The sequence below is a fragment of the Brassica oleracea genome, chromosome C3, assembly GCF_000695525.1.
Source record: "Brassica oleracea var. oleracea cultivar TO1000 chromosome C3, BOL, whole genome shotgun sequence".
In the NCBI taxonomy this organism is placed as follows: domain Eukaryota; kingdom Viridiplantae; phylum Streptophyta; class Magnoliopsida; order Brassicales; family Brassicaceae; genus Brassica; species Brassica oleracea.
Window position 1 is genome coordinate 31,519,570 of NC_027750.1, and position 25,973 is coordinate 31,545,542.

Here is a 25,973-nt window from a genome sequence, read left to right on the forward strand (position 1 = left end):
AATCATGGAGGCGGTGTGGTGGCTTAATGGTGAACCCATTAAGAACCGCTGTTCGGAATTGATCTGATATATAAACAGTAGGAATAATATATCAGGACACTTTGTACTTGCACTTAAAAAAAAAAAAAGTGTCATTGTTGTTGTGAGATGAAGGCCAAATGACCGGCTACTGGAATAGGTGATTTGATTCAAAGCGCTACGGAAGGTTAATGGAGTCATATTACCCTCTACCATCTCCTTTTTTTTTTTTTTTTTTTTTTTTTTTTTTTGTAACACTCCCTCTACCATCTCCTTGTTCGTAAATTATTTGATAATATGCACATTTTGCTAATTTCCATCTAAAATTTGTATACTCACCTAATTGTCCCATAAATTCAAGTTTTTCGAAAGAACTAGAAAAAGAAATGTCTAATTAGTTTCTAGATCTGAATAAAATGGCCCAATCTTAAAAAAATATCTTCTTGGTTCATATATTGATTTTTTGTGTGTTTTCTGATGTTTATATGGGCCTTGTCCAAATCTTAAGTGGGCTTGATAAATAAACCCTTAACCAAATGAAATCAGAAGAAATACCTAACTTAATGGTCCGGGTAAACCGACAAACCCGGAACAAACAGGGTACCGAAAACCATAGCTAAACCTACGCATTGAAGAACAATCAGAGCGTAGCTGCTAAATCTTTGTTCTTGAGATTATGCTAACATATGCAACATCTTGATTGAATGAGAACGACAATGATTAGCTCCCACTAGGATAGTCTAGGAGTTCATCAATGGCTAGCATTAGGGGGAATAACTCATGATGATTGGAATTGGGATGAGAGAAAATAAAAGAGTGAAACGGAAAATGGGCATATGGAGTGAGGAAAGGCTTGGGAAGTAAAAAATTAATGAGAAAGCTCTGAGTAAAATTGAAAAGCATTTTCATGAAAGAAAATAATATAAACATGAAAGAGACGACAAAAAGAGCTGATCACTAAAAAGAAAAAGAAACTTCCAGATAACCCAAGTTGTATTGCAGAGTTCAAATTTGTAGACCACAATGGTTTTGAGAGAGTATGGTTTGAAAAATGATCAAAAGATGTTGTCGAAGGAAGTTGGTTGATATAGTCGCTGGATTCAATCATGATAACCGGAGGGATCTGATTGAATTGAACCAAGCTTGAGGGCCCGGTTAAGGAGTCTAGTTTAGAGCTTAATGAGATTTGTGTAATGCGTCGTCGTTTCTCTCGTCTTTGTTAAACAGAGTCAAAGCGGACTCAAAGGGAAGCCGTTTAGGCCGTTAGAGTTTGTTACAAGGACGCAGAGTGACGTGTCACGTCGAGACTCGAGTGGGGAGAGTGAGCAGCGCCGGCTCAACGCTATTAAGGACCCTAGGACGAAAAATATTTTTTTTTACCCTCTAAAATTTATAAGTAGATAGTGTTTAAAATGTTTTTAAAATTTAATCAGTAATATTTTGTAATGAAAATAAAACTATATACATATCAAATAATTTGGGCCCTTTTTAATTTTATTTATTATATTTATAATTTTTTATTTATAAAAATATAGATTTATAAAACAATTGGGCCCCTTAATTAGTATTATACGGGGGACACGGGCTTGGGCCCGGGACGGTCGCACCGCTTGTCCCCCCTAATAAGCCGGTCCTGAGAGTGAGTCATCTTGTACGAGAGCTAAGAGAGATCAATTGTGGTTTCAGGTGAGACATTACATTGTATCAAAGAGAGAAAACAGAGAGAGTCTACAGTGGTGAGAGTCTCGGGGGTTTTCCGGGGAGAAACCTCAGCCAGACGGCTAGACGTAGGATCGCGGTTTGCGTCTGAACTGGATAATAAATCACTCTTGTTCTTTACACTTTCTGCTTTAGGTTTCATCGCATCTAATTCTCGAATCATTCACACAAGATCGAACATAATCTGACTCTAAACAGAAGTATGTCAAGTTAGATCTCTCAAGTGATGTGTGAGTTGAGTTGATTTAAGAGTATAATGCAATCTAGTACTGGTAAGACAATGAAAAATGTAGTTGTATACAGATATTGTTCTTTGTCTTACAAAAATTATGCATACTATTTTTAGCATTTCTATTTTTAAGATTTAAACCGTTTCAAAAGCTACCTTTTCTTACCAAGTCAATTGATTGAGATCAACTTCTGATTTATGAGACTACACTTTGAGATATGATAATTGAATGTGAGAGTTGGTTTATGGTTAAGTGTGCTGATCCTTGGTATTGTGTGTACAGGAAAAGATCTGAAGTAGAGATAAGCCTTGAAAAATTAGAATGGAATAAAGAGTTTGTTCTATTTTTATGATTTTCTAAAGACATCATGTTGAACGCTTTGTTGGATTTCTTTTAGAATTTACTCAAAGTCTGCTTGACACAATAAAATCAAGCGAATAATTACATACATCCACTAAGAGTTCATGTTTATCTCCTTCAATCACCCGGAAATTCGAACTTCAGCTAAGTAAAAAATACCAATCATTAATAACCAATAGTCCCCAAATTTAAAGAAATTTAATGAAAATGTGATTTTCCAAACAAAAACTTTGAGAGTTTTTTTTGGATAAAATTAGAGGTAAATGGAAGATAATGGAGTCGTGTGTTTAAGGAATAAAGGAAGACCGAAGTAAATTTCGATAAGCCTTTGTTGTTGTTTATGGTTGTTAACAAAATAATGATAATGACAATTTCATAAATAAATGAAGGTGGTAAAGTTGTTTGATATATTTCTTGAATTTCAAAAATAAATATATAATGGTATTTTTGTAAACCACTTGATATGTTAGGGATGAAATGATGAAAATAAAAATATACAGTAAATTGAAAAATTGGTTAGTTTTGTTTGTGTTAAGAGTTTTGGGTTGGTTTTGCAAGGAATCCTAATATATTTAGGTAATAAACTGTATTTTAGAAATTCGGCATTTATTAAGTTCTCGATTGGGTTTCGGTTCGATTTTATTTTATTTTTGGTATAAATAATCGTTTAGATATATGTTAACATCAATTCGGTTTCAAATTTTTTGTTCGGTTTTGGTTCTCGGTTTCATTGTCCAAGGCTAGGAAAGGTAGTATTTGCTTTTTATTTTATAACTCTAACTCAAGTAGGTAGTATTGGCTTTTATTTTATATCTCAAGTCAATGGTCTTTTAGTTTTGGCGTTTTTAGTGACCATTTCAAAACAAAACAAAAGAGGTATCCCATGGCCCATAGGAAGAAAATTGAAGGACTCAAGAATTTACTTCGAAGGTGATAAGTTGACTTGACTTTACAATATATAGAACCTTCCAAGTCACAAATCACAAATCACAATTCACGAATAGTATATTGTTTGCACTCAGGACTGATTCAAATCATACAAAAAATTTAAAAATTTGATATAAAATGCTTATTTATAGATAAATTTATTATTTTGTCGTGCATATTATGCATCTCCGAAACATCTTTAACAAACAAAACAAAAAAGAAACAGATCGATTGTACATATTTATTAGAAGAAAAATATTTTCTAAATTTTGACAATAATTATAACTGCAAAAAATAAACTATTTAATATTTGGGAATAACATCTTATCTATTAAAACAAAAGTTACAACTTTTTTTATATGTGATTTTTTTTTTAAGTTGGACCATCTCCTAGATTATTACTTTAATGAATTTTTTTATTTGCATGATAATATCATAACAATAAATGTGATCGCATTTTAATTTTAGTATTTGTTTACCCACAAACAACTAATTAAAAGTATTGTTAATGAAATTTTTTCCTGATTTCTTTCCTAAACATATGCTTCCTTTATTTTAACATGTGATATTTAATTTTGTTGATTTACTCTTTTTTTGTCAACACCTAAAGAAATTATATGAGATGGTACATCATTGGAATGTTTTATTTATATATACTTTAACATTATGTATTATTACAAAAACAAATCTTCCGAAACAACTAAAGATGAGGACATGTAGCTCTTGAGCTTGTGTTATAAACTTATAATTATCGACATCTCCATCACAGAAGTTCAAATCCGACATAACCAATGTTACTGAAAAAATTATCATCACAAAAAAAATTGTTGTTTTCTTAATAAAAAAACATAAACTAAGTAAAAATTAACGTATGAATAAATCCGAAATAATCAAACCCAAAAGAAAAACAAGACGCGTTGCGTTTGAATGCTTCAAAAGAGAAGATAAATTGTTTTAACCAAAAAAAAAAAAAAAGTGAAGTCAAGCGCAACCCATCCACTAATCTATAAAAGGAGTAATAGATTCCCAAACTTGTTTCTCATTCACCATTCTTCAACTCAGTTCAAAGAGGAGTGAAGAAGATGAAGATAGTCGCTAAGATTATAGCCTTGGCTTCCATTTTCTCTCTTGTTCTATCTTACTCTTCTTTAGTCTCCTCTCTTCAACAAAGTCTCCATTTGCTTTCCATGTATATCAGCCTTGTGGACAAGAAGTACATGTTCTTGTTATGCAATGGTATTGTAGGCTTTATCATGGGGAATTTCAAAACCCTTTTGCACGGCACAGCCATGAACATCGTTGAAGAAACGGAAGAACTAAGGATCAACCACACGCGAAAATCAGAAATGAAGAATGTAGTGGCGCTACTTGGAGAACAGCGTGTATCCAAAAAAGAGGAGGGAGAAGTAGTGGCACTACTTGGAGTACAGCGTGTATCCAAAGGAGAAGGAGTAGTGGCACTAAATGGAGAACTGTGTGTATCTAAAGAAGAAGAAGACGGAGAAGAAAGGGTTGATTTATTAAGAGAAGAAGAAGTTATAATGGTCTTTGAGGATGACAATGGAGGTAAAGACCTCACTGTCATTACAATAGATGAGCATGATGATGATGATGATGATGATGAGATAAATGACAACTTATTAAGTTCGGAAGATTTGAACAAGAAATGTGAGGAGTTCATCAGGAAGATGAAGGCTGGGATCAGATCAGAGTCTCGGAAGTTACTTACCTCTTAGATATGTGATTGTTTTTAGAGTATATTTATCAGCTTAGAGTTACTATATTCACATTCTACTAGAGAATTTTAAAGTTTTCCGTCTCTTTTTTTCGTTTGTTGTAATAGATTCTGTATTTTGGTAACTTTTAATCACTGCAACAAGAAACTAATAACCCAAACCAATCTAAGAACATAAAAGTATCCAACAATAATGTATTACCACCTGTTTCTTCTGTAAACTCAAAAAGTCAGGCGTCTCAAATTGACAATACAGGCCAGAAAAGAAAAAACCAAACAACACCTTAGATCCTATCAATATCCTCGTCCTCAAAGTGGACAAACTCTTCAGCGTCATTGTCATCATCTTCTTCGAGATCACCAACGATACCTTCGTTGAGACGAGTGTTCTCCGGAAGCTCACCGTAAGCCTTGAGAAGCCTCGCCTCGTCAGACATGTACTTGAGAATGACGTCAGCCTTGTCGTCCTGGTAGTCTCTCAGACCAACGAGTATGATGTCGCCCGCCGCGATCCAGACCTTCTTGTGCATCTTGCCGCGGATGTGGCAGAGACGCTTGGTGCCGTCGATGCACATGCACTCGCATCTTCCGTTGCCGAGCATGCGAAGGACTTGCGCGTATTCTTGTCCGTCTTCTTTGAAGATGAGCTCGCGCTTCTCGTCGTCGGCTTCGTTCTTTCCTCTCTTCCTGTTCTTTCCTCCCTTTCCCTTGTTCTTCGGCATGGTATCTGATAAAATTAATAATAATAATAATAATAATAATAATAGACAAATGATTCAGTTCAAGGTTCTGTCTTAAAAACACGAAAAAAACAGAATCAGATTCAATTACGAGCAAGGCCTAGAGAAGAATCTAAGAAACAAAAATCAAACACTATCGCGATAAGCTGATTGTAATAATTAGTGGTAGCGAAGATCGATCGGGAGATACATAGACCTTCGCCGCCGATTCAATTAACGATTACGAGACCGGGAACCCTAAATCTAGAGTTATAAGAGATGAAATGAAAAAAAACATAGAAGACGAGGATCACCACTAAGATGCGATCTGAAATGAAAAGGTAAGAAGAAAACCTCTTGGATGGGATAAGATTCGGAGATTCCTCTGTTTCTCTTTGAATTTGGATCAAACGTTTTTCTGAAGCCGTGCGGCTGCGAAATACCTTTTTATCGATCGCTCTAGACATGGGTCGGTGCTTGTTAATTTAATACCCCTTTGGTTTAGGTGTTATTACCAAACCATGCCATTCATTTCTCTATTCCCTCAGTCTAACACACGGTCTAGGCCTGGGTATTGGTCCAAATTCAGATCGGTTCGGTTCGGGTTACTCGGTTTAGAAAAAAAAAAAAAAAAAAAATTTAAATCCAAACAATTATGTTTGGTTCTGATTAGGTAAGCGATCAATTGAGTTTTGATTATTGTAAAAGAAAATCTTTAAACCAAAATATATTTCCAATTTTAGTCCAATTTCCATTGGTTAATGTTTAATTAATATTTTTAGTATTTAAACTAAATTTAATTGAGGCAGTTAAGCGTCTGAATGACTGGTCTCGTTTCAGCATTTTTCTTCGAGAAATACGGGAGTTATGCTTGCTGTTTCAGTCAATGGTTTTTGAAACAAAATATATCTTCTCGAATCAGATAGCTAGAGAGATTGCAAGGAGTGTCCTTCGTGATGGCCGATTCAATTCGTTTCTGGCTTTAGGAAGATCAGCCTGCCTGCATCAAAAAATCTTGAAAGAAGCCACTTCGAACTGCTCATAGACCTTGTATAGGTTGAGTATTTGGATTGTGTTTTCGTAGTGATCTCTATCTTTTGTATTGATTCTTGGTTCATTTTCCCTTAATGAAGTTGTTAAAAAAAAAAACTAAATTTAATAAAATTAAGTGTTGGATATATCAAAATTTTAAAGAATTAATATCTACTTAAAGTCTTTTTAAATAGTTCAAATATTATAAAATAAACATTTTATTTTTATCATCAACATTTTTCAAATAGTATATTTAAATTAATAAATATATTAAATTTTCTTGTTGACAAAAAAAAAATTAAATTATCTTAACCCTAATCATATTTCATAAATACTAAATCATAAATTGTAATCACTAAATAAAAAATAAATAATATTTTTATTTTTAATTATTGATATTTAAGGAATATTTTTCATTGTGTGTCTTTTTTCTTTTAAAAAATTGATTTAATGATATTTCTTTTTAAATATATAAATAACAGATTTAAATATTGGTCTGGGTTTCCACCAAAAAAAAAAAAAACGATGTGTGTTTGGGATTGAAAAAAACTCGGTTTGGTTTGGGTTCTTCCCTATCCATTTTTTTTTGTTTCCCTCATCACTGTCAGCGCAAAAGAGAAGAAACCCAAAAAACCTCTGCAAAACCTTTCTATCCCAATACACACACCCAAAAAATGCAGCTCTCGGTTCCAATCTCACCTTCCAAGATCTCACCACCAATCTTCCCTTTCGCCAATCGACTCGGCCCTCCACCGATTCACCACCTTATACACACCCCCCGCGCCAACTTCGTGACCCCCCTCAGAGTCTCCGGCTACTTCTCCTCCATCAGCCGAGCAATCGAAGAGGAAGAAGAGTACCGCAAGGCACGCGCCGCAGTGAACCGCAAAGTCGTCGAATTGGACGGCTACGCAATCGAGGGCGTCTCCGTCGGCGGCCACGAGACTTGCGTCATCGTCCCCGAGCTCAAATGCGTCTTCGACATCGGAAGGTGTCCGTCACGCGCCATCCAGCAGAAGTTCCTTTTCATCACCCACGCGCATCTCGATCACATCGTGAGCTCACTCTCTCTCTCTGTTCAAGATTCAGTTATTTGAATGGATAAGGTTTTGATGATGGTTCTTGTCTCAGGGAGGTTTACCGATGTATGTAGCTAGCCGTGGCTTATACAATCTCGAGCCGCCTAAGATATTCGTGCCGCCGTCCATTAAAGAAGATGTTGAGAAGCTACTTGACATTCACAGGACTATGGGTCAAGTCGAGCTCAACGTTGAACTCATTCCACTCAGCGTTGGTGAGACATATGAGTTGCGCAATGACATTGTCGTTAGACCTTTTGCAACTCACCACGTCATACCCAGCCAGGTACTAGACGATGTCGTTTATACCTACTGCTTCTTTTCTAATGGTCTAATAATGGCTCTCTCTTAGGGCTATGTTATCTACTCGGTTAGGAACAAGTTGAAGAAGCAGTATGGTCACCTTAAAGGCAAACAGATCGAAAAGATTAAAAAATCTGGCGTTGAGGTTTTGTTTCTTATGAAGTCAATATTTTTTGCCAATTGATGTGAAAAAGGGGGGGAAAATAAACATTTTATGTTGAAATTAATTACAGATTACAGATATGATATTGTCCCCTGAGATAGCTTTCACTGGAGATACAACTGCAGAGTATATGCTTGACCCTCGTAACGCTGATGCTTTGAGGGCTAAAGTGCTTATAACCGAGGTGCTTGCTTACTTAAAAATCCTATTAACGAATCTAGCTTCTGAGCTTTTAATATATTTGGCAGGCTACCTTCTTGGATGAAAGTTTTAGCAATGAGCATGCGCAGGCACTCGGTCACACTCATATATCTCAGGTAATGATCGATCTTATTTTATGTTCAAACAATTCATAGAACTACGCTGTAAAAAGGAAACTTCCATGAGCATATTGCAGATCATTGAGAATGCAAAGTGGATCCGGAGCAAAACTGTGTTGTTAACGCATTTCTCATCACGTTACAATATAGAGGTGATCATCTCATTTGAATTCATGTTCTTAGTATAGTTGTTTTTATCCCTTACCATGTATACTTGTGGTTGCAATGAGCAGGAAATTCGTGAAGCTGTGCTCAAGTTGCAATCAAAAGTGTCCGCAAAAGTTATTCCTCTTACAGAAGGATTTAAGTCAAGATATTCTTGAAAGAGTTGCAAGCAATAGTGTGATTTGAAACCCATCTTTATCAACGAATGTAAGTTAACTAGGAGAAATGAAAAGAAATTTATTCTATTATGCAACATTGTAATTGAAGAAAGATTGTTACAAAACTTTTGCCATGCCGACTTTAGATTGAGGCAAAGAGCAAAGATGCATTTGTTCCACCGAAGCCAAAAGAGTTCGACATCGCAGTCTTAACTAGCATCTCTTTCGAAGTGGTTAAAGGCATGAAACTCTTGTCGAAGATGGGATCTGGATTCTTGACATTCAGCGTCAGAGGAGCAACTCCCTACAAAGTTTTTTTTGGTTAGGTTACAAACCTTCAATCATTAAACAAGAAGACATGAAATGAGAATGCTCACGTGGTGTATAGCAAGAACGCTGAAAATAGCTTCTACAGCTCCAGCTGCTCCAAGAAGATGACCAGTAGCTCCCTTTTAAGTCAAACCAAGCAAACTCTTATTTAATTGTCGACACAGTTACTACTTAATACAATAACATCACCAGGCATTTTTTTTTAACCTTGGTGGAGGAGAAAGCCAATGTGCCTGAAGTGGCGTGATCAGAGAATACGGTCTTGATAGCCCTTGCTTCCACAGCATCGCCTTGAAAAATGGATGCAAGAGTTAACACGGAGTTGTAAAACTAAATAGAATTAATTAAACAAAAGGTTTCAATCTTCTTTACCCATTGGGGTAGATGTTGCGTGTGCGTTTACATAATCAACTTCATTTGGACTCAAACCAGACTGAAAAGTCATGGACAGTAAAAGGCAAATCACTAGAATTCAAACCGATAAAAAAAAAACAAACATAAACGATCAAGAGAAACCATCCTAGGAGTACCTGTTTTAAGGCACGTGTCATGGCCAAAACAGCTCCTTTTCCATCTTCAGGAGGTTGAGTGATATGGTGTGCATCGCCTAAATGCCAACAAGATTCATTCTTATGAAAACTCAAAATGTGTTTTACTTTGTTTTTACTGTAATGTATGAGAGCTTAACCTGACATCCCATATCCACAAAGCTCAGCATAAATTTTTGCTCCACGTCTTTTTGCATGCTCAAGTTCCTATTGTTTATAGCCAGAAAATCAGAAGAGATTCTTAGATTAAAACCAAGAAAATAGCTGAGGGGATGACTTTAGAGTCTCACCTCCAGTACAATAACCCCTGAGCCTTCCCCTATCCTGCAACAAAATTAAAAAAAGGTATGACCTCAACATCTCCAAAACAGATTCTTTCAAATAAACAACCAAGAATGTAACTCACACAAAACCATCCCGGCCACAATCGAAAGGCCGTGAAGCTTCTTGCGGTGATGAATTGAACTTAGTCGACAAAGCTCTTGATCTGGACAGAGCAAAGATAATAACAATGATTTACGATATGCCTTAAGCAAGAGACTTTTTAAATGGAAGCACACAAAGCGCGTTAGTTACCTAGAGAATCCAGCAACGGAGAGAGCATCAATGCTGGACTCAGTTCCACCTGCTACCATAACATCTGCATCTCCAAACTGAATCATCCTAGTGGCATCGCCTATAGAGTGGGCTCCAGTTGCGCAAGCTGTCACAGCAGCATGGTTTGGCCCCTAATATTCAAAAGCGCGGCAATGATATGCAAACTGTTTTCTACTAATGGGAGAACTATAACTCTTGTTTCATAACCTAAGATGTTCAGACTGTTTTTATCATAAAAAGTAAAACAAAAAACTTCAACACACCTGGAATCCATACTTCATGCTAACGTGACCCGAAGCCATGTTTACTAATATCTTTGGGATGAAAAAGGGACTAAGCCGCCGCAGCCTCTGCATCACCATAATCGTCACGATGTGATACACAGAAACTTCATGAGCCAATAGAGACAAGGGAAATGTCTAAACCTTTTCACAAATCATCTGCGCTGCCTCTACAATGTCACTTATACTTCCGATTCCACCGCCAATAGAGACTCCCTGATATTCCCAAATTTCCAAAAAACTATAAGAAACAAAAATAAAGATGGCAGATGTAAATCATTCATACTTAACTGTTCTTTCTTTTTCCTCCTCTTCGGTTGGTAACCACTCTGCATCTCTCAAGGCTTCATCAGCAGCACATAAAGCATATCCAATGAACTTCGCAATTGCCTTCAGGGATCCAAAAAATGCATTATAACATTACATTACCTTTAAATACATGTGAATATATCTGACAAACCACATCAGATAAGAAGTTGAGCGAAGATACCTTGGAGTTTAACCAAAGACCCTCATCAAATTCACCTGTGTTTGATCCATAAGGCACAAAGGCGGCGACTTTAGAGGAAAGCTGATCAAAAGTATACAACTTTGTCTCTTCATCAAACGAACTCATCTTGAGATCATCAGGTGTCAGTCCTCTAATCCCACTTTCTCCACCAATCAAACGCCTCCATGTCGTCTCCACGCCTCGTCCAAGTGGAGTCACCATTCCTAGACCTGAAGCAACAAAGTTTAATTCAGAGGAGTTTACGCATATGTAAAGATATTTTGGAGGAGACGGAGACCAGTGACAACAACGCGGCGATGTGGGGAAGAATAAGAAGAAGAGGATGTAGAGATAAAGCGGTTTAAGCTGAAGCGAGTAGTGTTCAAGTTTCTGCGAAGGAAAGAGGTCGCCATTTCGCGCGCAGAGACGACGGTGATGACGGCTGGATACGACGGCGACAAAGAGGAGCAGGGAAGTTTTTTTTTATCTTGAATAAGAAGAGAACGGTTAGATTGTTTAGTTAACCGGTGGTTTAACCAATCAATCGGTAAGTCAGGAATGTTAACTATGCAACTGCAAATAATTGCAAACTATAGAATGGTTCTTGGTTAGTAGGACCGCTAACTCCCCCACAGGAAGTCATTCAATTTGTACCTTTATTAATTTAAAGTGTTTTGATATTAAAAAAACGAAATATAAGCGAAGTTAAAATTGTTTGAGTTCATGTTTTTTTTTTTTTTTTTAACTCAACATTAACTTATCATTAACTAACTCAATGTCTTAGAAGATACTTATCAGCTTCCACGTAAAAAAACAACCAGACATGCAAAATAGAATACAACTTAGGGACAAAGGACATAAATGTAGTAGTCTCGTTCGCTATTCTATCTGCAACTTTATTACCACTTCTAGGATAATAAACCACTTCAGCCTCCATTATGCCCAGCAATGAGGTTTTCATCTCTTGAATAATGGGCATCATCCTTGGCCAGACCTCTTCTTCTCTATTCAACATCTCTCAACGAGCAATAGAGAGTCTGTCTCAATGTCACATTTGTATAACCAAACCCATTCAATGTGATTATTCCAAAAGTTTGTAATTATAATTTACTTGTAATTACAATTCATAATATTATAAACTTCACAATTGGTTTTAAAGTAAACTAACAAAATAAATTTTGATATTATAAAATTTCAATTTTTATTTTTATTTGATTTTTGATTAACTTTTTCATATTTTAAATATTTAGAGATTTTCTTCTTGTTTTTTTTTTGCTAAGAATGTAAATATCATTGCAGCGAATGAAAGTTTGGTTACGATTGTGATTGAACCAAAATTTGCTTATAAAGCCATTATGTTCTTAAGGGCCGCAAAAAAAATAAAAAACCCCTAAGAACTAAGATTAAGATCAAAGCAATCCGATGAAGGTAAGCCATGAACTTAATAAGTGAACTAGGACAAGAAACAACATATGACTTCCCAAACATACCACTTCTCGATCACCGAAAGGAACCAAGAGAATAGCTGTAGGCCGTTCAGACGAACACTCACCGGAAGGTGGCTCCAAGCGGTTTCAACGGAGGCGGCTGGCAACGGCTCCGGGCACCACATGTGGAGGACGCCGATCAAACTAGCCTTCAGCTAACACGGGAGAGAGTGGAAGTGTAAACCCGACAGTCCACCGCTGAAGATGAAGAGCAAGCTCCAGTCAAACGTAGGCGGTACAAACAAGCTCCTCAAACCGGCCACGCGACCACAATATGCGGCAAGAACCATCAAGGGAAGACACAAACGCTTCAACCGGAGATATGCAATAAGGGAACATGAAGTACATATAGAGTTGACTGAGAACTCCACAACAACAGGCGGGCAAAGAGGGGATCGAAAACTCCACATTCAGGCAAGGACACCTTCGGAGAGGGTCGTCCTCAAAACCCAACCTTTAGACATCAACCAGCGAGAAGGGAAGCTACAACGATCGCCGAAGCACGCTATGGGGTTGGCTCTCAACCTATAGAAAGAGGTTCTCTGTGGCAAGCCTCGAGACCACATGTCACTCAGATCTGAGCTGAGAAGAGAAGCTCTAAACAAACCTTGAAACGAGCTGAGGAAGAAGGCGATTGGAGCGAGACGGAGAGGCTAGGACAGCGTTGGCAGCGACGCGACGCACAATCCCGGCGAGACTCGGGTCTCGAATCTGACCCAGATCCGAGCACAATCGGAGTATCCAAGTCAAATCAAGGCCCCAGAGAGACCCACAACTCGTCGCTTCTCGCCGGAGCTCCAGAGAAGCCAAGGACTCCCGTGAATTCTGTTAGATCTCGAAGAGAAATCCAGAGCATCCGAGCAAGGAGAAGAGAAAAGGCAGGGACCGCAAAGGGTAGAGGCTGGAACGAGAACTCGAAATCGTTGTCCCACGGTGACCGGAGACGGAACGTCACCAACCACCGCGAGAAGCAGGAGAATCCGGCGGCGGTTCTAGAGTTTTTGACGGTGGAGAGGAGAGACTCTCGAGAGAATAATTTTCTCTCTCACCTTTCTTCTTGTTTTGAATTAATTTAATTTTGTGTCTTTTATTTATTTATATAGGTGGTGTTGTAAATATCTTGACTTGTATTTTCTTTAATTAAATTTTATTTCACATGTATCAAAATCTAGTAGTAATTAACAAAATGACATGTATTACAATTTGTTATAAATTTAAGGCACCAAACTTTATATCCAAAAAAACTACTTAGAACTTCACTATATGCAGACTCTGTTGATATAAAATTTGTGTGAAGGATCATTTTCTGTTGTCTCTAAATTCGTTTTAACCTAACCAATCTCTTGTGTCTTTTGTGCTAGTAGTAGCATTTTTCTTTGAAAAAGTAGTGGTAGCATTTAATTATTTTTGTCAGATAAAAACAAGAAAAGGTTAAATAAAAACAAGAAAAAGTTTTATCTCTCATATCCTTTTTGGTCTCTTTTATTTTCCTGATTTTACCCATAATTTTTTTTAATTATTTTTGTCAGATAAAAAACAAGAAAAAGTTAAAGAAGAAAAGAAAAAGGAAAAGAGTTTGTAAAACAAAAAAAAGTAAAATCTGCAATAAATGTAAATTTGAGGAACTTAACTTTTCTTACAGAACTACACAAGTGTCACTAGATTTTACATAAATTCCAACACCACGTGGCGTGTTTCTACCCGAACCGTATTTAGGCGTAAATTCAGAGAGTCAGAGAAGAAGAGGACAAACAAAAGCCCCTCTGTAATATTTTTATTCTCTTCTCTTCGCAAAACTCCTCCTTCACTCTTCCCCCGATCCTTCCCCTTCAAAAACCTTCGTCTACGTTCTAACCCTAATTGAATCGGATCTCTAGGTTTGAATTATGAGGAAGAGAGAGAGGGAGAACCCTTGTTCGCTTTGCGGGCATTACCACAAGTACGAGGAAGGAGAAGTCTGTGGAATCTGTGGCCACCGTATGCCTGATCCCTCCGATGTGCCGGCTCCTCAAGTCCACGTCAGCGCTTTTCCGTCTGAGATCTTGCCGGATTTTCTCTTCCTAGGGAGCTACGACAACGCCTCCCGCTCTGAGCTTCTCAAGACTCAGGGAATCTCTCGCATTCTTAATGTGAGTTTCTCTTTGTCATATTAGGGTTAAGCTTAATTAGGTTAAAGGTTGACAAGTTAGCTGTGTTTTGATTGGGTTGATCTCTAATTGAGTCATGAAATTGGTTTAGTCTTAACCGGATTATTGAATTGGTTTGTTGACCCGTAAGAGAGTTTATGTATCTGTTTAATTCGTAATAGAGTTAAGCTTAATTAGGTTAAAGGCTGTGAATTTAGCTGTGTTTGATTGGTTTTATTATCTCAACTGAAACATGAAATTGGTTTAGTCTTAACCGAGTTATTGAATTAGTTTGGTAAATCACTGACCGTAAGAGAGTATATGATCTTCAGTGATCTAAGTTTATTACTTCTTGAGGGTATTGAACATTAACATCGAAGCAAAAGTTATATGTTTTTGGTATTGATTCTGCTTTCTTTTGTTGGAACAGACGGTTCCTATGTGCCAGAATCTATACAGGAACTCATTCACTTATCATGGCCTCTCTGATGAAAAAGTCTTGCAATTTGATGATGCTATCAAGTTCTTAGGTTTGATTCATATTCCCACCTCAAAAGCGTTGATTTTTTTAAAAATTATTTATTTATTTATTTGGGGTTTTGATCCACCATCTATTGTGTTCTGCTTGATTTTTTACTGTGTAGACCAATGTGAGACGGACAAGGCACGTGTTCTTGTGCACTGCATGTCAGGGAAAAGCAGGTGAGTATCATTTATCATTCTCGTATACTCCAACTGTAAATCATATGCTTTGATAGATTTGTGGTTTCTTAACTTATTATGTGTAGTAGGACTCTTTTATTCTGTGATTAGCGATTGAAAACCTTTTTTTTTTTTGAAGTTAATATTTATCGATGTTTTTCGATTATTTTGACAGATCACCAGCGGTTGTTATAGCGTACTTGATGAAACGTAAAGGGTGGAGACTCGCTGAGAGTCATCAGTGGGTTAAGCAACGAAGACCCACAACTGACATATCTCCAGGCAAGTACTAACTAACTCACACTTGCGGATCTTTAAGCAAGTAAAAAATTCTCATTTGCTTTTTTTTTTTTATTTAAATCCGCACAGAGTTCTACCAACAACTGGAGGCCTTTGAGCAGGCCGTATTCGGATCAAGAGAAGGAATGATGTCGGCCATGAGTCTCAACGATCCTCCAACATTTGGGTTTGGTTTCCCAAAGGTTAATAACGTTCAAGCGCAAGTCCCTGTGTTCAACAGTGCTCCTGCTTCTTCTATATTTTCATCCCCTGCTTCAAGTATCCCTCCTCAAGGGTTCACTTTTGGAGCTGCTCCACCAAAGCCAACTACCGGCGATGATATTACCATGGAAGGCTCTTGAAACCAAATTCCACCAAAAAACATACTGGTTTCCTTTTTTCTTTTTCCTTTGTGTAAATGGATATTGGTGCATGCTTAAGAGAGATTATGTGAGATGAATCTTTGTTGGTTTGGTGTTTTGCATCTATATTTGTTTGCTAAAAGGAAGCATCTTTCATTATCCTTATTGTTACATGTATCTATCTCGTCTGTTTGTCTTAGCCTTCAAATCAAATAAAGCTGAGACATCCAATATTTTTTGTCTTATCATCCTTCAATATTTAATTAAGCCTTGAATTCATTTAGTACGGACTTAGCAAAACCTCTCATCATTCACCGTGAGGAACTTTAGTAAACATGAATACTTTCAAAGAAGTGATATATTGATGTAGAAGCAAATGCGCAAGCCACCATAAGAACCATGCAGTATCAGCGATCTTGTCGACTCTAGTAGGCTAGAACTTTATGGGTCGCTTAGCAAGTGGGCTGGAGGTTCGTGGGCTGCAGCATAGCTAGCACTCCCATGGCTCTAGTTACATAACCCTCACTATACAGCATAGCTAGCACACCGATGGGAAAAGGATTAGCAAAAAGAAGAGGTAAAATAAGGAACCAAAGTACATTGACGACGAAGACTGGACATATCTTATAGAACATTAGTCAACAAAACCATATGGGTAAAAGAGGTTACAAGTATAATGTAGGACCTCGGTCCTTTGCACGAATTGAATATAACATGGTATCATTTCATATATTTTTCTTCTTTTAAATATCTGTTATCTCTAATGTTGTTTAGATTTGTTTTTGAGATGGTTGAGACAGTTAAAGAACCACCACCATACATACATTGAGCTTGTCTGGAAGACACACACGCAAATACAAGACATTTGTGGACTACCTAGCTTAAGAACTCTCGCGTCACTCACTCTGAGATAGAAGCAACAGATATTTCTAACTATGGATCATCGGAGAATCCAAACGCAACATCAGCTTCTTCTCGCATCATGTTAAACAAAGCCTACTTGAAGGTTAGATTGTATTACAATATTGTTATGTTTTGCTTAGTATTAAAATCATAGATAGAAGTTGTTAATTGCATGTTTTGCTTAGAGTTAAGCTTTGGTTATTGCATACTCATTTGTTAGTGTACGAGTACATATATGTTTGGTGTGTTATGTTTTTACTTAGAGTTAAGCTTTGATTATTACAAATTTATGTGTTATGTTGCTTTGTGTACGTGTTCTTTATAATCTGTTTGATGTGTTATGTTTTGCTTAGAGTTAGACTTTGATTATTTCAATATGTTCTGTTCAGAATGTGTTTCAGATCTGATGTTAATGTGTCTTTTGCCTGTTTATTATTACAATCAATATATTTGTAATGTGTCCTGTTTGGATTCTTTTGATGTGTTCTATTTTTGATTGTTTTGGCTTTGACTTCATAGACATCTTATGCTAAAAAGGATATGTCTATGGCCTTGGCAGCGCCTAATACAGGGAGCACCTTCTATTTAGAAAAGTCTCATCTTCTTTTGCTCACAACTTCGAAATGGAGATGCGGTTATCTAGTATGGAGACAAACCCAAAAGCATCACGACTGATGTTAGTGCTGTCAAGGCACAGAGGTATCAGACATAAAGGAAGACGTGACAGCAGCAAGGGCTGCCAGCAATCAAATCCTCTAGAATATTATTCCCCCAACAAGATGCTAATCAAGCCTTTAATCAATATATCATTTAGGTATGGACGATAGATCATTCCTTTTGTAAAGTGAAACCTAACTGCAGAATTAATATATCAACATTTCCACTTGGTCCAACTAAAATATTTAAAGTGAATAGCAAAAAAAGAAGTCCAACGGTAAAAGACTAGTATTGATGGCGCGGCAAACGAACAAACAACAGATCATGCTGAAAATAATAATGTCTCACCAGAATTTCTCAGCATTAATTTCAACACACAACAAACCTCTCCTTATTCAATGAAACCACAGTTTCAAACACTCATGTTTTCTTATAAAGACAAGCAAGCTCATTGAATCCCACCATCACAATCAAAATCACAAGACACAAGTTACACTATGGGACACCTCAAAAGTCTTTTCACACTTCTCTTCTTCTTCATAATAACTTCGTCGCTAGCAGTAACGTTTGCCGGTAAAATACCCGCGGTCATCGTGTTCGGCGACTCAACCGTTGATGCGGGTAACAACAACTATATCCCAACGGTCGCAAGAAGCAACTTTGAGCCATATGGACGGGACTTTGATGGTGGGAAACCGACTGGGAGGTTTTGTAACGGAAAGATTGCGACGGATTTTATGTCGGAAGCCATAGGGCTCAAACCAACAATTCCGGCATACTTGGATCCTTCTTACAACATTTCAGATTTTGCAACAGGTGTTACTTTTGCTTCTGCTGCCACCGGCTACGACAACGCCACTTCTGATGTGCTGGTACGGACTTTTCTTTCCCTTGTATTTATGAATTATGCGACAATATTGGTTACTCTACGTAACAACACGTCTTTATAATAGGCAGTATTTATGATTCATGACACAGTACCATATTAAAGTTCTAAAAATCGGTCTACCGGGCGCCTAGAGCCCCCGCTTAGTGATAACTCGGTCGTATCTGAAACAATTTTCCGAAACTGACTTCTATAATTCATATCGGTTTAAATTGTTGTAAATCAGTTAAAATCGATTAAAATTTATCTAAATTGGTCTGAATATGTTAAATTAAACATAAATACTACAAATCGTAAATCTAACAAAGCTTTGTATTTTATCATTAAAATGTCTATATAAATATATGCGCACAAATTATGTTAACTCTGATGATGTATATGAAGAAAAAAAATGAAATGTTTGATTTTTGACGACATTTTTTTTTTTGCCTAGGAGATACATAGCATTCATTTTTATTAAATATTTATTATTAAAAGAGGGGTCCAGTATAGTTTTTTATTAAAAACACAACACCTACTACAAACGAATAAATAAATACTATATATGAAATAATTTCGTCTTTGGATGTAAATTTTGAGAAATAAGAGTTTGCGATAATATTATTTATAAGAAGATGTTGTTTTTACATATTTTCATACAATCTATTAATTACATTCCATTGATGGCGATTCTAGTCGGTTCTTCCACTGTGGAAACAACTTGAATACTACAAAGAATACCAAACAAAACTAGAAGCATACCAAGGAAAAGACCGAGCCACAGAAACCATAACCAATTCTCTCTACCTCATAAGCATAGGGACCAACGACTTCCTCGAGAACTACTTTGCCTTTCCGGGACGTTCTTCTCAATACTCGGTCAATCTTTACCAAGATTTTCTAGCTGGAATCGCCAAAGACTTTGTGACGAAGCTGCACGGACTTGGCGCTAGGAAGATTTCACTAGGTGGATTGCCTCCAATGGGATGCATGCCTTTAGAGAGAGCCACCAACATTGGCACGGGAGGGGAGTGCGTTGGACGCTTTAACGACATTGCGGTCCAGTTCAACGGCAAGCTTGAGAGGCTTGTTGAGAAGCTGAGCAAAGAGCTTTCGGGTTCCGTCCTCGTTTTCTCAAATCCCTATGAACCATTTATGCGAATCATCAAGAACCCTTCCTCTTTTGGGTTCGAGGTGGCCGCAGCGGCTTGCTGTGCGACGGGGATGTTCGAGATGGGATATAGTTGCCAAAGGAATAACCCATTCACATGTTCAAACGCAGACAAGTATGTGTTTTGGGACTCATTTCATCCAACACAGAAGACTCATCGCATCATGGCCAATTTTCTCATGAACGACACATTCTCTCACTTCCTGCAATGATTTATATGTGTGTGTCTGGACAACGGAGGAGAGTAATATTATTATTAGGGTGTCTATAGGGCTTGCTTCCCGTATTTTTGATCCAATAAATTATGCACTTTGTATGTATTAAATTAGACTTTGCTTTGTGTTAAATAGCGTAACCTATGTTTCTTTATGTATTATGGTGTGCCTATATATAGCTTATTTTAGTAGACAAAAAATAGAGCTCATGTGTTTTTGATTAGGTATTCACTAGTAGAAAAACAGCTATTGTCACGAAAAACCACAAAACATGGCTATACATTAGTAACAATTTTTGTGACAATTTTTGGCTAACTAAATCACGAAAAGTCGCAAACGTTTCGTAACTAAATTTAGTCACAAAATGTCACAAAACATCGTGAACCAAATAACCGATAGTCACATTTTGATTCGTGGCTAAATCTAGACTATTGTAAAAAAAAATTTGAAATTAAAAGATTTTAATAGTTGAAATTAAATTTTTTGATTGTATATTTTTAATATAGTTGTTTTACACTATTCAGTGCCATTTAAAATGTAGACACAAGCTGATATGAATAGATGTGATCATCAGTCTCCGATTGAACAAGAATAGAGAACTGTAAGTTATGCTTTTCTTGACTTTTATGCTTAGCTTCCTTATCACAGATATTAATTTTCACAAATTACGTGCTCATGTAACAAAGCAGGTTGTGACAACTCTTATTTTGGATGTCTTGCGGGACAGCCAACTGTACCACTAATCTTAAGTGGGGTGGGATTGGCTGAGGTTTTTCAACCGCATTCCTTAACGTGCCAACCCGTGAGGGCCCAATGAAAATGGCGACGGAATGGAACATTTGGTTGTGGCCTTTCCAATTCCCCACCTCTACCAAAATATTTTTCTAGTCCCTCTCCATTGCCTATGAAATTCCTTTATGTCATTTTCATGTCATATTTGAAATTTCAACATTACGTGTGAACAAAGAAAATATAATTGACTTTGGGCATTGATTTATTTTGTGATCTAGTTCTATGACCGTATTTGCAAGTTTAAGGACCCTAAAAGTTTGACGAATTCAACATTACAAATTTTCGGAGACTTCGATTTGCTTTTTAAACTTGTAAGAAACGGACAAGTTATATGTTTGACGTGGTCTTAATATATTTTTATATTTTGGAAATTTTTCATCGTGAACCCTTTTCCGGCTCGAAATGTTACCACCTCTACCAATGAGATTCAGCAACGTGTTTTTTTTACACATTTTAATAAGAACTAGAACTTGATTCGCGCACCCATGCAGATATTCTTTTTTTTTTTAAAAAAATTATCTTATATAAATAGTAATATATATTTATAAAATTTATATGTATTAAATAATTGTTTAATATATTTTAGAAAAAAAAGGTTGTTTTAAAAATGTGCATGTTTGAAGTTGTATGTGTAAATTTTATTTATTAATAATGGTAAATTATAAACTTTCAAAAAACTTAATTGTACTAGGAAATAACTAATTCTAAAAACAATACATTTATAACCAAAATTTATTATGTTTTATTAATACTATGTGAAACATAAAAAACATAGATCTTTTAGAAACATATAGTAATTTACAGTTCTTAGACATGTATCTATAATCCTAAAAAAAATCCCAAAAAATAATTTCCATAGAAAATTGTTCCACATCTAAAAGAGTGTTTTCTAAATACAAAAAGAATTTTTCTAAGTATAAAAAGAATAATGTACCAAAATTTATATCACCATTAGAATTGCTAAACTCTATATGAATGAAAAATGTCTCCAAAACCATTTATCCCATTATCCTTTAGGGAACCACTTTGGTTCTCACAACGGCCAACAAGGTATAAATCAAAGCATCGCTTCAATTTCTCCCATGTAATAGGTTTGGCCAACATGTCAGATGCATGTTTCGATATATATACCTTATGCAATAAGATTTCTCCTGAAGCTATTAACTCCATGATCTTATGAAATCCTACAACTATTTGCTTTGTCCTAGTATGACATTCTGGCTATCTTATGTACATGAACACCACCTTGACCAATACACAACTCTGCAACAATTCCTCAATCCAGATGACTTCCTTGGTTTCCCTCCCACTACGTACCACGTATTTAGCTTTTGTAGTAGACATTGTAACAACAAATTGGCTCTCTTTGGATTCACCTGAGGCGCCAGTCGGGCCTCCAACTGCAACAAACGAGTCTCTATATGTTCGAGACCTGTTATGCCCATTGACCAACAACTGGGATTCCTTTGGCAGATTTCTTGCTCATATATCTTGTCTTATTTCTATTTTCTCGAAAAGAATCTTTGTTTTGAGAGAATCCGGTTGCATTTACCTCAGTGTGAGGAGACGATCCTCAAGATCATCACCAGCGCGACCCAAGTGGAGGACACCATAGTTTGGCTATCAGATAAAACAATGTCTTACTCCACCAAGTCAGGGTATGGGCTTGCGATGGCACATAAGCAAAGTGAGATCAATCAACTACTGGGCTGGGATTGGATGAAACAAATATGGAACCATAGAACGTCACCGAAATTAAAAGATTTCCTTTGGAAAGTGGCGAATAAGGCCATCCCGGTGAGCTCAAACCTCGAAAGACGAGGGATGCAGCCCTTTGTATGCAAGCGTTGCGGAGGGCATGAGCATGATCTCCATGTTTTAGTCTCCTGTCCTTTCGCGCTAGGAGTCTGGGAGCTTGCTCCCTTTCAATCATGGCCTTACGCATCTATTCCCTCCACTAATGTTCTGTTTACGGAGGCAAATAAACTGATTTCTCTGCCTCTAGTGGGACTGCGTGTTCCGTTATGGCCCTGGATTTGCTGGAATCTATGGAAAGCTAGAAATAAACTGTATTTTGATGGTCATGTGTTTGAAGGTTCAGAAGTCATCCTTAAAGCGATCAAGGATGCCATAGAATGACAGGATGCTCAAATCGATGGTGATATACCATGTGTGGCCTCCCCTGTCCGGCCCCAAGCAAGAAGAACCGATCGTACTCCACCACCACTGTAGGGTATCTCCTGTCACGTCGACGCAGCATGGAACCCTGTAGAAACCCATAAAAAAAGAAGAAAATGGTCGAGTATCTTTTGGGTGGTCGAGTCGCGGACGATCAGATTGTTTTTGTCTGAACCATGAGTCAAGTATCCCACTAGACAATGGTTAGACAATGTGGTATATTTACTCAAAGGACGTTTGAAGCATGACACTTTTGGAAGCACAAAAGGAAGATCGAAAATTGGGCGAAAAACCCTAATTTCGGTATTATGGAATTTTTCGAAGAAGCCAAAAACTCGGGAAATATTCTCCATCAAGTAAGGATTCATTTGGAGTTTATTAAAATAATCAGATCATCAGAACGGGCGTCGAAAAATATTGGGATTGATCGCGGGACGAAAAATTCACCGGAAAGGCCAAAATTGGACGAATGGACCGAGAAGCTCGAGGTGGCTCGATCTATGAGATCAGGACGTGGTGGCAAGCTACTGGAAGTGTGTGTGTCAAGGGAAGCAGGAGGTGTTGCAGTACATTCAACCTGTACATGCAAGTAGACATGTGGAGCACGAGGTGGAACGGTCAAGCACGAGGTGTTGCGATGCATGCAACCGAAGCATGCGGCCAGCCATGTGTGAGATGGTGTGTAGACCTGCATGCACTTCAGTCATGCAGCTGGCCATCTGGACGTGGGTGTGTCATCCTGCATGAGACTGAGACATGCAGCCAGCCATGTGGAGCATGAGGTGTCGCCGCGCATGCGTCCGGGGCCATGCAAAGCGACACATGGGCTGCCACACGGCTTGTTCCTGATTGGTTGCTGTTTCCTATAAATAGCCCACGACCCTCTCTCATTTGAACACATTCAGAACACTTGAAAGTCAGTTCAAAACGTGAGAGAGAAAGTAAAGAAAGAAAGAAAGATCGAGTTTCGATAGTTTTCGAGCGATTTAGGCAGTTATCGAGAACAGTTACTCTGCTGATTTTGAGTCAGCGCCTGGAGAAGGTTCTGTTCAAGTGAAGAGAGATCAGTTCTAGTGGAGACCAGTTCAGGATCACTCTGGACGTGGGTCTACTTGAGAAGGTCGAGGAAGGGTTCGGATCGCAGAAGTTGGGTTTGGGGTCAATGCCATGGTCAACCAAAAACTGTGAGTTATAATCGATTGATTGTTGAGTTGTTTTCATGCAGGGTCCCCTTACTTGGAAGTTGGATCATGGCAGGTGATCGGGTCTAACTAAGTAACGGTTTGAATAATTGAGGTTATGTTGATTGAGTTGATGGCATGCTTGTTATTGTTTGAGAACCGTAGTAGCATGCTAATGGTTAGGTTGATTAGGGAATGCGGAATGCTTAGATGATATTGCTAATTTGTGGATAGTTAGGTATTCTGGAATTAGTCTTTATGCTAGATTCTGGAATGTGGTTGATTGTGTTGTGATTATTACTTGAAACCTTGTGTTATTTTTACCGGGTTTAGTATTAATCGTATATTGGCCGACAACATTTGTGTAACCCACAATGCTAGGCATATTGGGGTGAGTTAGTGTTCCTTCAGATCTCGTACCCGGCATGTTCAAGGAAACCCCTTATTCGCTGGATCGGGAAGACTCAGATAGACGGGGTCATGGCCTATGGCTGAGTGATTACACGACGGTGTAATGTGGCAGTGACCCGAAGGACTGTGGGCTGTCGCGCGGTGACCCGAAGTACTGTGAGCTGCGGTCGGTCGAAAGTTCCTTCTTCTGGCCTTTGTGGTAGGAAGATAGGATATTGCCGATAGTGAAGGAGGAACATAACGTCACCAGGGCCCGAGTTTGTTATATATATATTATATCGTGTTTCGGGTTGTTAAAACCTGGTTTAAGTCGAGCTTGAGTTTGGTGATGAGCTTGTAATTAGCATAATGCTAGTTATCTTGCAATCGTTTACCGCTGCGTATTTCTGATATTGCTTATTGTTATTGAATTGTGTTGTTAGGTGAACCGCTGAGTAATGCTAGATTACTCACTCCTCACTCGTTGTTGTTTCAGGTGACCAGTAGCGAGCTTGTAGAGGTCGCGGGAGGCTAGGCTGGCTGGTGTAGATTTGCATCTTTTTGGTTAAAGCGTTTTAGACTATAAGTATGTACTTTCGCTTTCTTGGCATGCCACCGCTTGTATATTATGTTGTGTGTTTCGAACCATACAATATACAAAATAAATAAAGCGAATGTTTTGTGTAATTGCCTTGTTGTTCTGATATTAGCTTGTCCAAGCTAACACAACGTCAGATCGGAGTACAGGTTGAGAAGCCTTAGGCTTTGGTCTGACGGGACGTGTTAGTGGGCGGCCTGGCTTAGTTACGAATTGCACTTTTTGGCTGGATTGCCCGTTAACCCATCATGTAGTGCTCCCGGACTTTGGTAGACGGTCGGGTCGTCGGTCATGTTCTTGTTTGATTGTTGGCCGGTGGTTCGGCCTATGCCTAGAACGGTTCGGGGGTGTTACAGAGGTGGTATCAGAGCATGGTTTCGTCCATGCGTGACACAAGTGCTTTTTAACGATTTTATCGAGTCAAAGGAGTCGCAAAAAGATGTTTAGGAAACCAGCCGCTTCCCATAATAAGTTTAATAGGAATAGGACTTACCCTTTTGATTGTGTGCAGATGGCTAATTGCGGGATAGGTGATGATGGACGAGGTCGGATATGGGGAGAGGGTATGGATTGGACATGCGGAGGATTGGGCTACAGATCTGATCAGGGTGATGGAAATGGCGTTAGTGAGATGTTTGGACACGATAGGAGCCCTCTGCAGAGAACAAGATCTTTTCCTGTGTACGGTAACAGGACTAGAGTGAGGGAAGACAGTTTGGCGAGTATTACCCCAAGTCGTAATTGGGAACAGAGACATCAACATGATCAATCCGTTCAATCACACCCAAGGCCAGATCAGAACCGTTCCACTGAAGGACCACAAGATCAAGGAGCGGAAAACACCCTGAAGCTTTTACATGACGTGATGACCGAGGCACTTGGTAACCAAGGCA

The 25,973-nt window shown here is 37.9% G+C and overlaps 6 protein-coding genes across 7 annotated transcripts; 4 read left to right on the forward strand and 2 right to left on the reverse strand.

The window, feature by feature from the left end:
• The first annotated feature begins 4,311 nt into the window (after positions 1-4,311).
• On the forward strand, positions 4,312-5,011 carry LOC106331363. The gene has a single exon (XM_013769698.1). It carries the CDS (start codon positions 4,337-4,339, stop codon positions 4,988-4,990), a length of 654 nt encoding a protein of 217 aa, XP_013625152.1. The 5' UTR covers positions 4,312-4,336; the 3' UTR covers positions 4,991-5,011.
• Positions 5,012-5,124: 113 nt separating this feature from the next.
• Positions 5,125-6,213, reverse strand: LOC106331364 (eukaryotic translation initiation factor 1A-like). 2 transcript variants are annotated; one of them, XM_013769699.1, is made up of 2 exons: positions 6,063-6,213; positions 5,125-5,716 (listed from the first exon to the last, which is right to left on the reverse strand). In XM_013769699.1, the coding sequence occupies exon 2, from the start codon at positions 5,709-5,711 to the stop codon at positions 5,274-5,276; it is 438 nt and encodes a 145-aa protein (XP_013625153.1). In that variant the 5' UTR covers positions 5,712-5,716; positions 6,063-6,213; the 3' UTR covers positions 5,125-5,273. The 2 variants fall into 2 exon arrangements, with proteins under 2 accessions (XP_013625153.1, XP_013625154.1); XM_013769700.1 differs by having other exon boundaries at positions 6,023-6,126.
• A 1,097-nt stretch (positions 6,214-7,310) lies between these two features.
• On the forward strand, positions 7,311-9,065 carry LOC106331359 (ribonuclease Z, chloroplastic). Its single transcript, XM_013769693.1, has 7 exons — positions 7,311-7,795; positions 7,872-8,105; positions 8,172-8,267; positions 8,356-8,469; positions 8,534-8,602; positions 8,683-8,757; positions 8,839-9,065. Exons 1-7 carry the CDS (start codon positions 7,415-7,417, stop codon positions 8,926-8,928), a joined length of 1,059 nt encoding a protein of 352 aa, XP_013625147.1. The 5' UTR covers positions 7,311-7,414; the 3' UTR covers positions 8,929-9,065.
• On the reverse strand, positions 8,863-11,729 carry LOC106331355 (3-oxoacyl-[acyl-carrier-protein] synthase, mitochondrial). Its single transcript, XM_013769690.1, has 14 exons — positions 11,473-11,729; positions 11,175-11,404; positions 10,976-11,074; positions 10,829-10,900; positions 10,667-10,753; positions 10,383-10,534; positions 10,213-10,293; positions 10,097-10,130; positions 9,947-10,013; positions 9,789-9,865; positions 9,631-9,691; positions 9,466-9,548; positions 9,306-9,377; positions 8,863-9,232 (listed from the first exon to the last, which is right to left on the reverse strand). Exons 1-14 carry the CDS (start codon positions 11,585-11,587, stop codon positions 9,071-9,073), a joined length of 1,392 nt encoding a protein of 463 aa, XP_013625144.1. The 5' UTR covers positions 11,588-11,729; the 3' UTR covers positions 8,863-9,070.
• Positions 11,730-14,396: 2,667 nt separating this feature from the next.
• LOC106331360 (protein-tyrosine-phosphatase IBR5) lies at positions 14,397-16,291 on the forward strand. Its single transcript, XM_013769694.1, has 5 exons — positions 14,397-14,790; positions 15,218-15,317; positions 15,432-15,489; positions 15,665-15,771; positions 15,859-16,291. The coding sequence occupies exons 1-5, from the start codon at positions 14,548-14,550 to the stop codon at positions 16,128-16,130; spliced, it is 780 nt and encodes a 259-aa protein (XP_013625148.1). The 5' UTR covers positions 14,397-14,547; the 3' UTR covers positions 16,131-16,291.
• A 1,840-nt stretch (positions 16,292-18,131) lies between these two features.
• LOC106331357 (GDSL esterase/lipase At2g04570) lies at positions 18,132-20,102 on the forward strand. Its single transcript, XM_013769692.1, has 2 exons — positions 18,132-18,562; positions 19,252-20,102. The coding sequence occupies exons 1-2, from the start codon at positions 18,188-18,190 to the stop codon at positions 19,936-19,938; spliced, it is 1,062 nt and encodes a 353-aa protein (XP_013625146.1). The 5' UTR covers positions 18,132-18,187; the 3' UTR covers positions 19,939-20,102.
• The last annotated feature ends 5,871 nt before the right edge of the window (positions 20,103-25,973 follow it).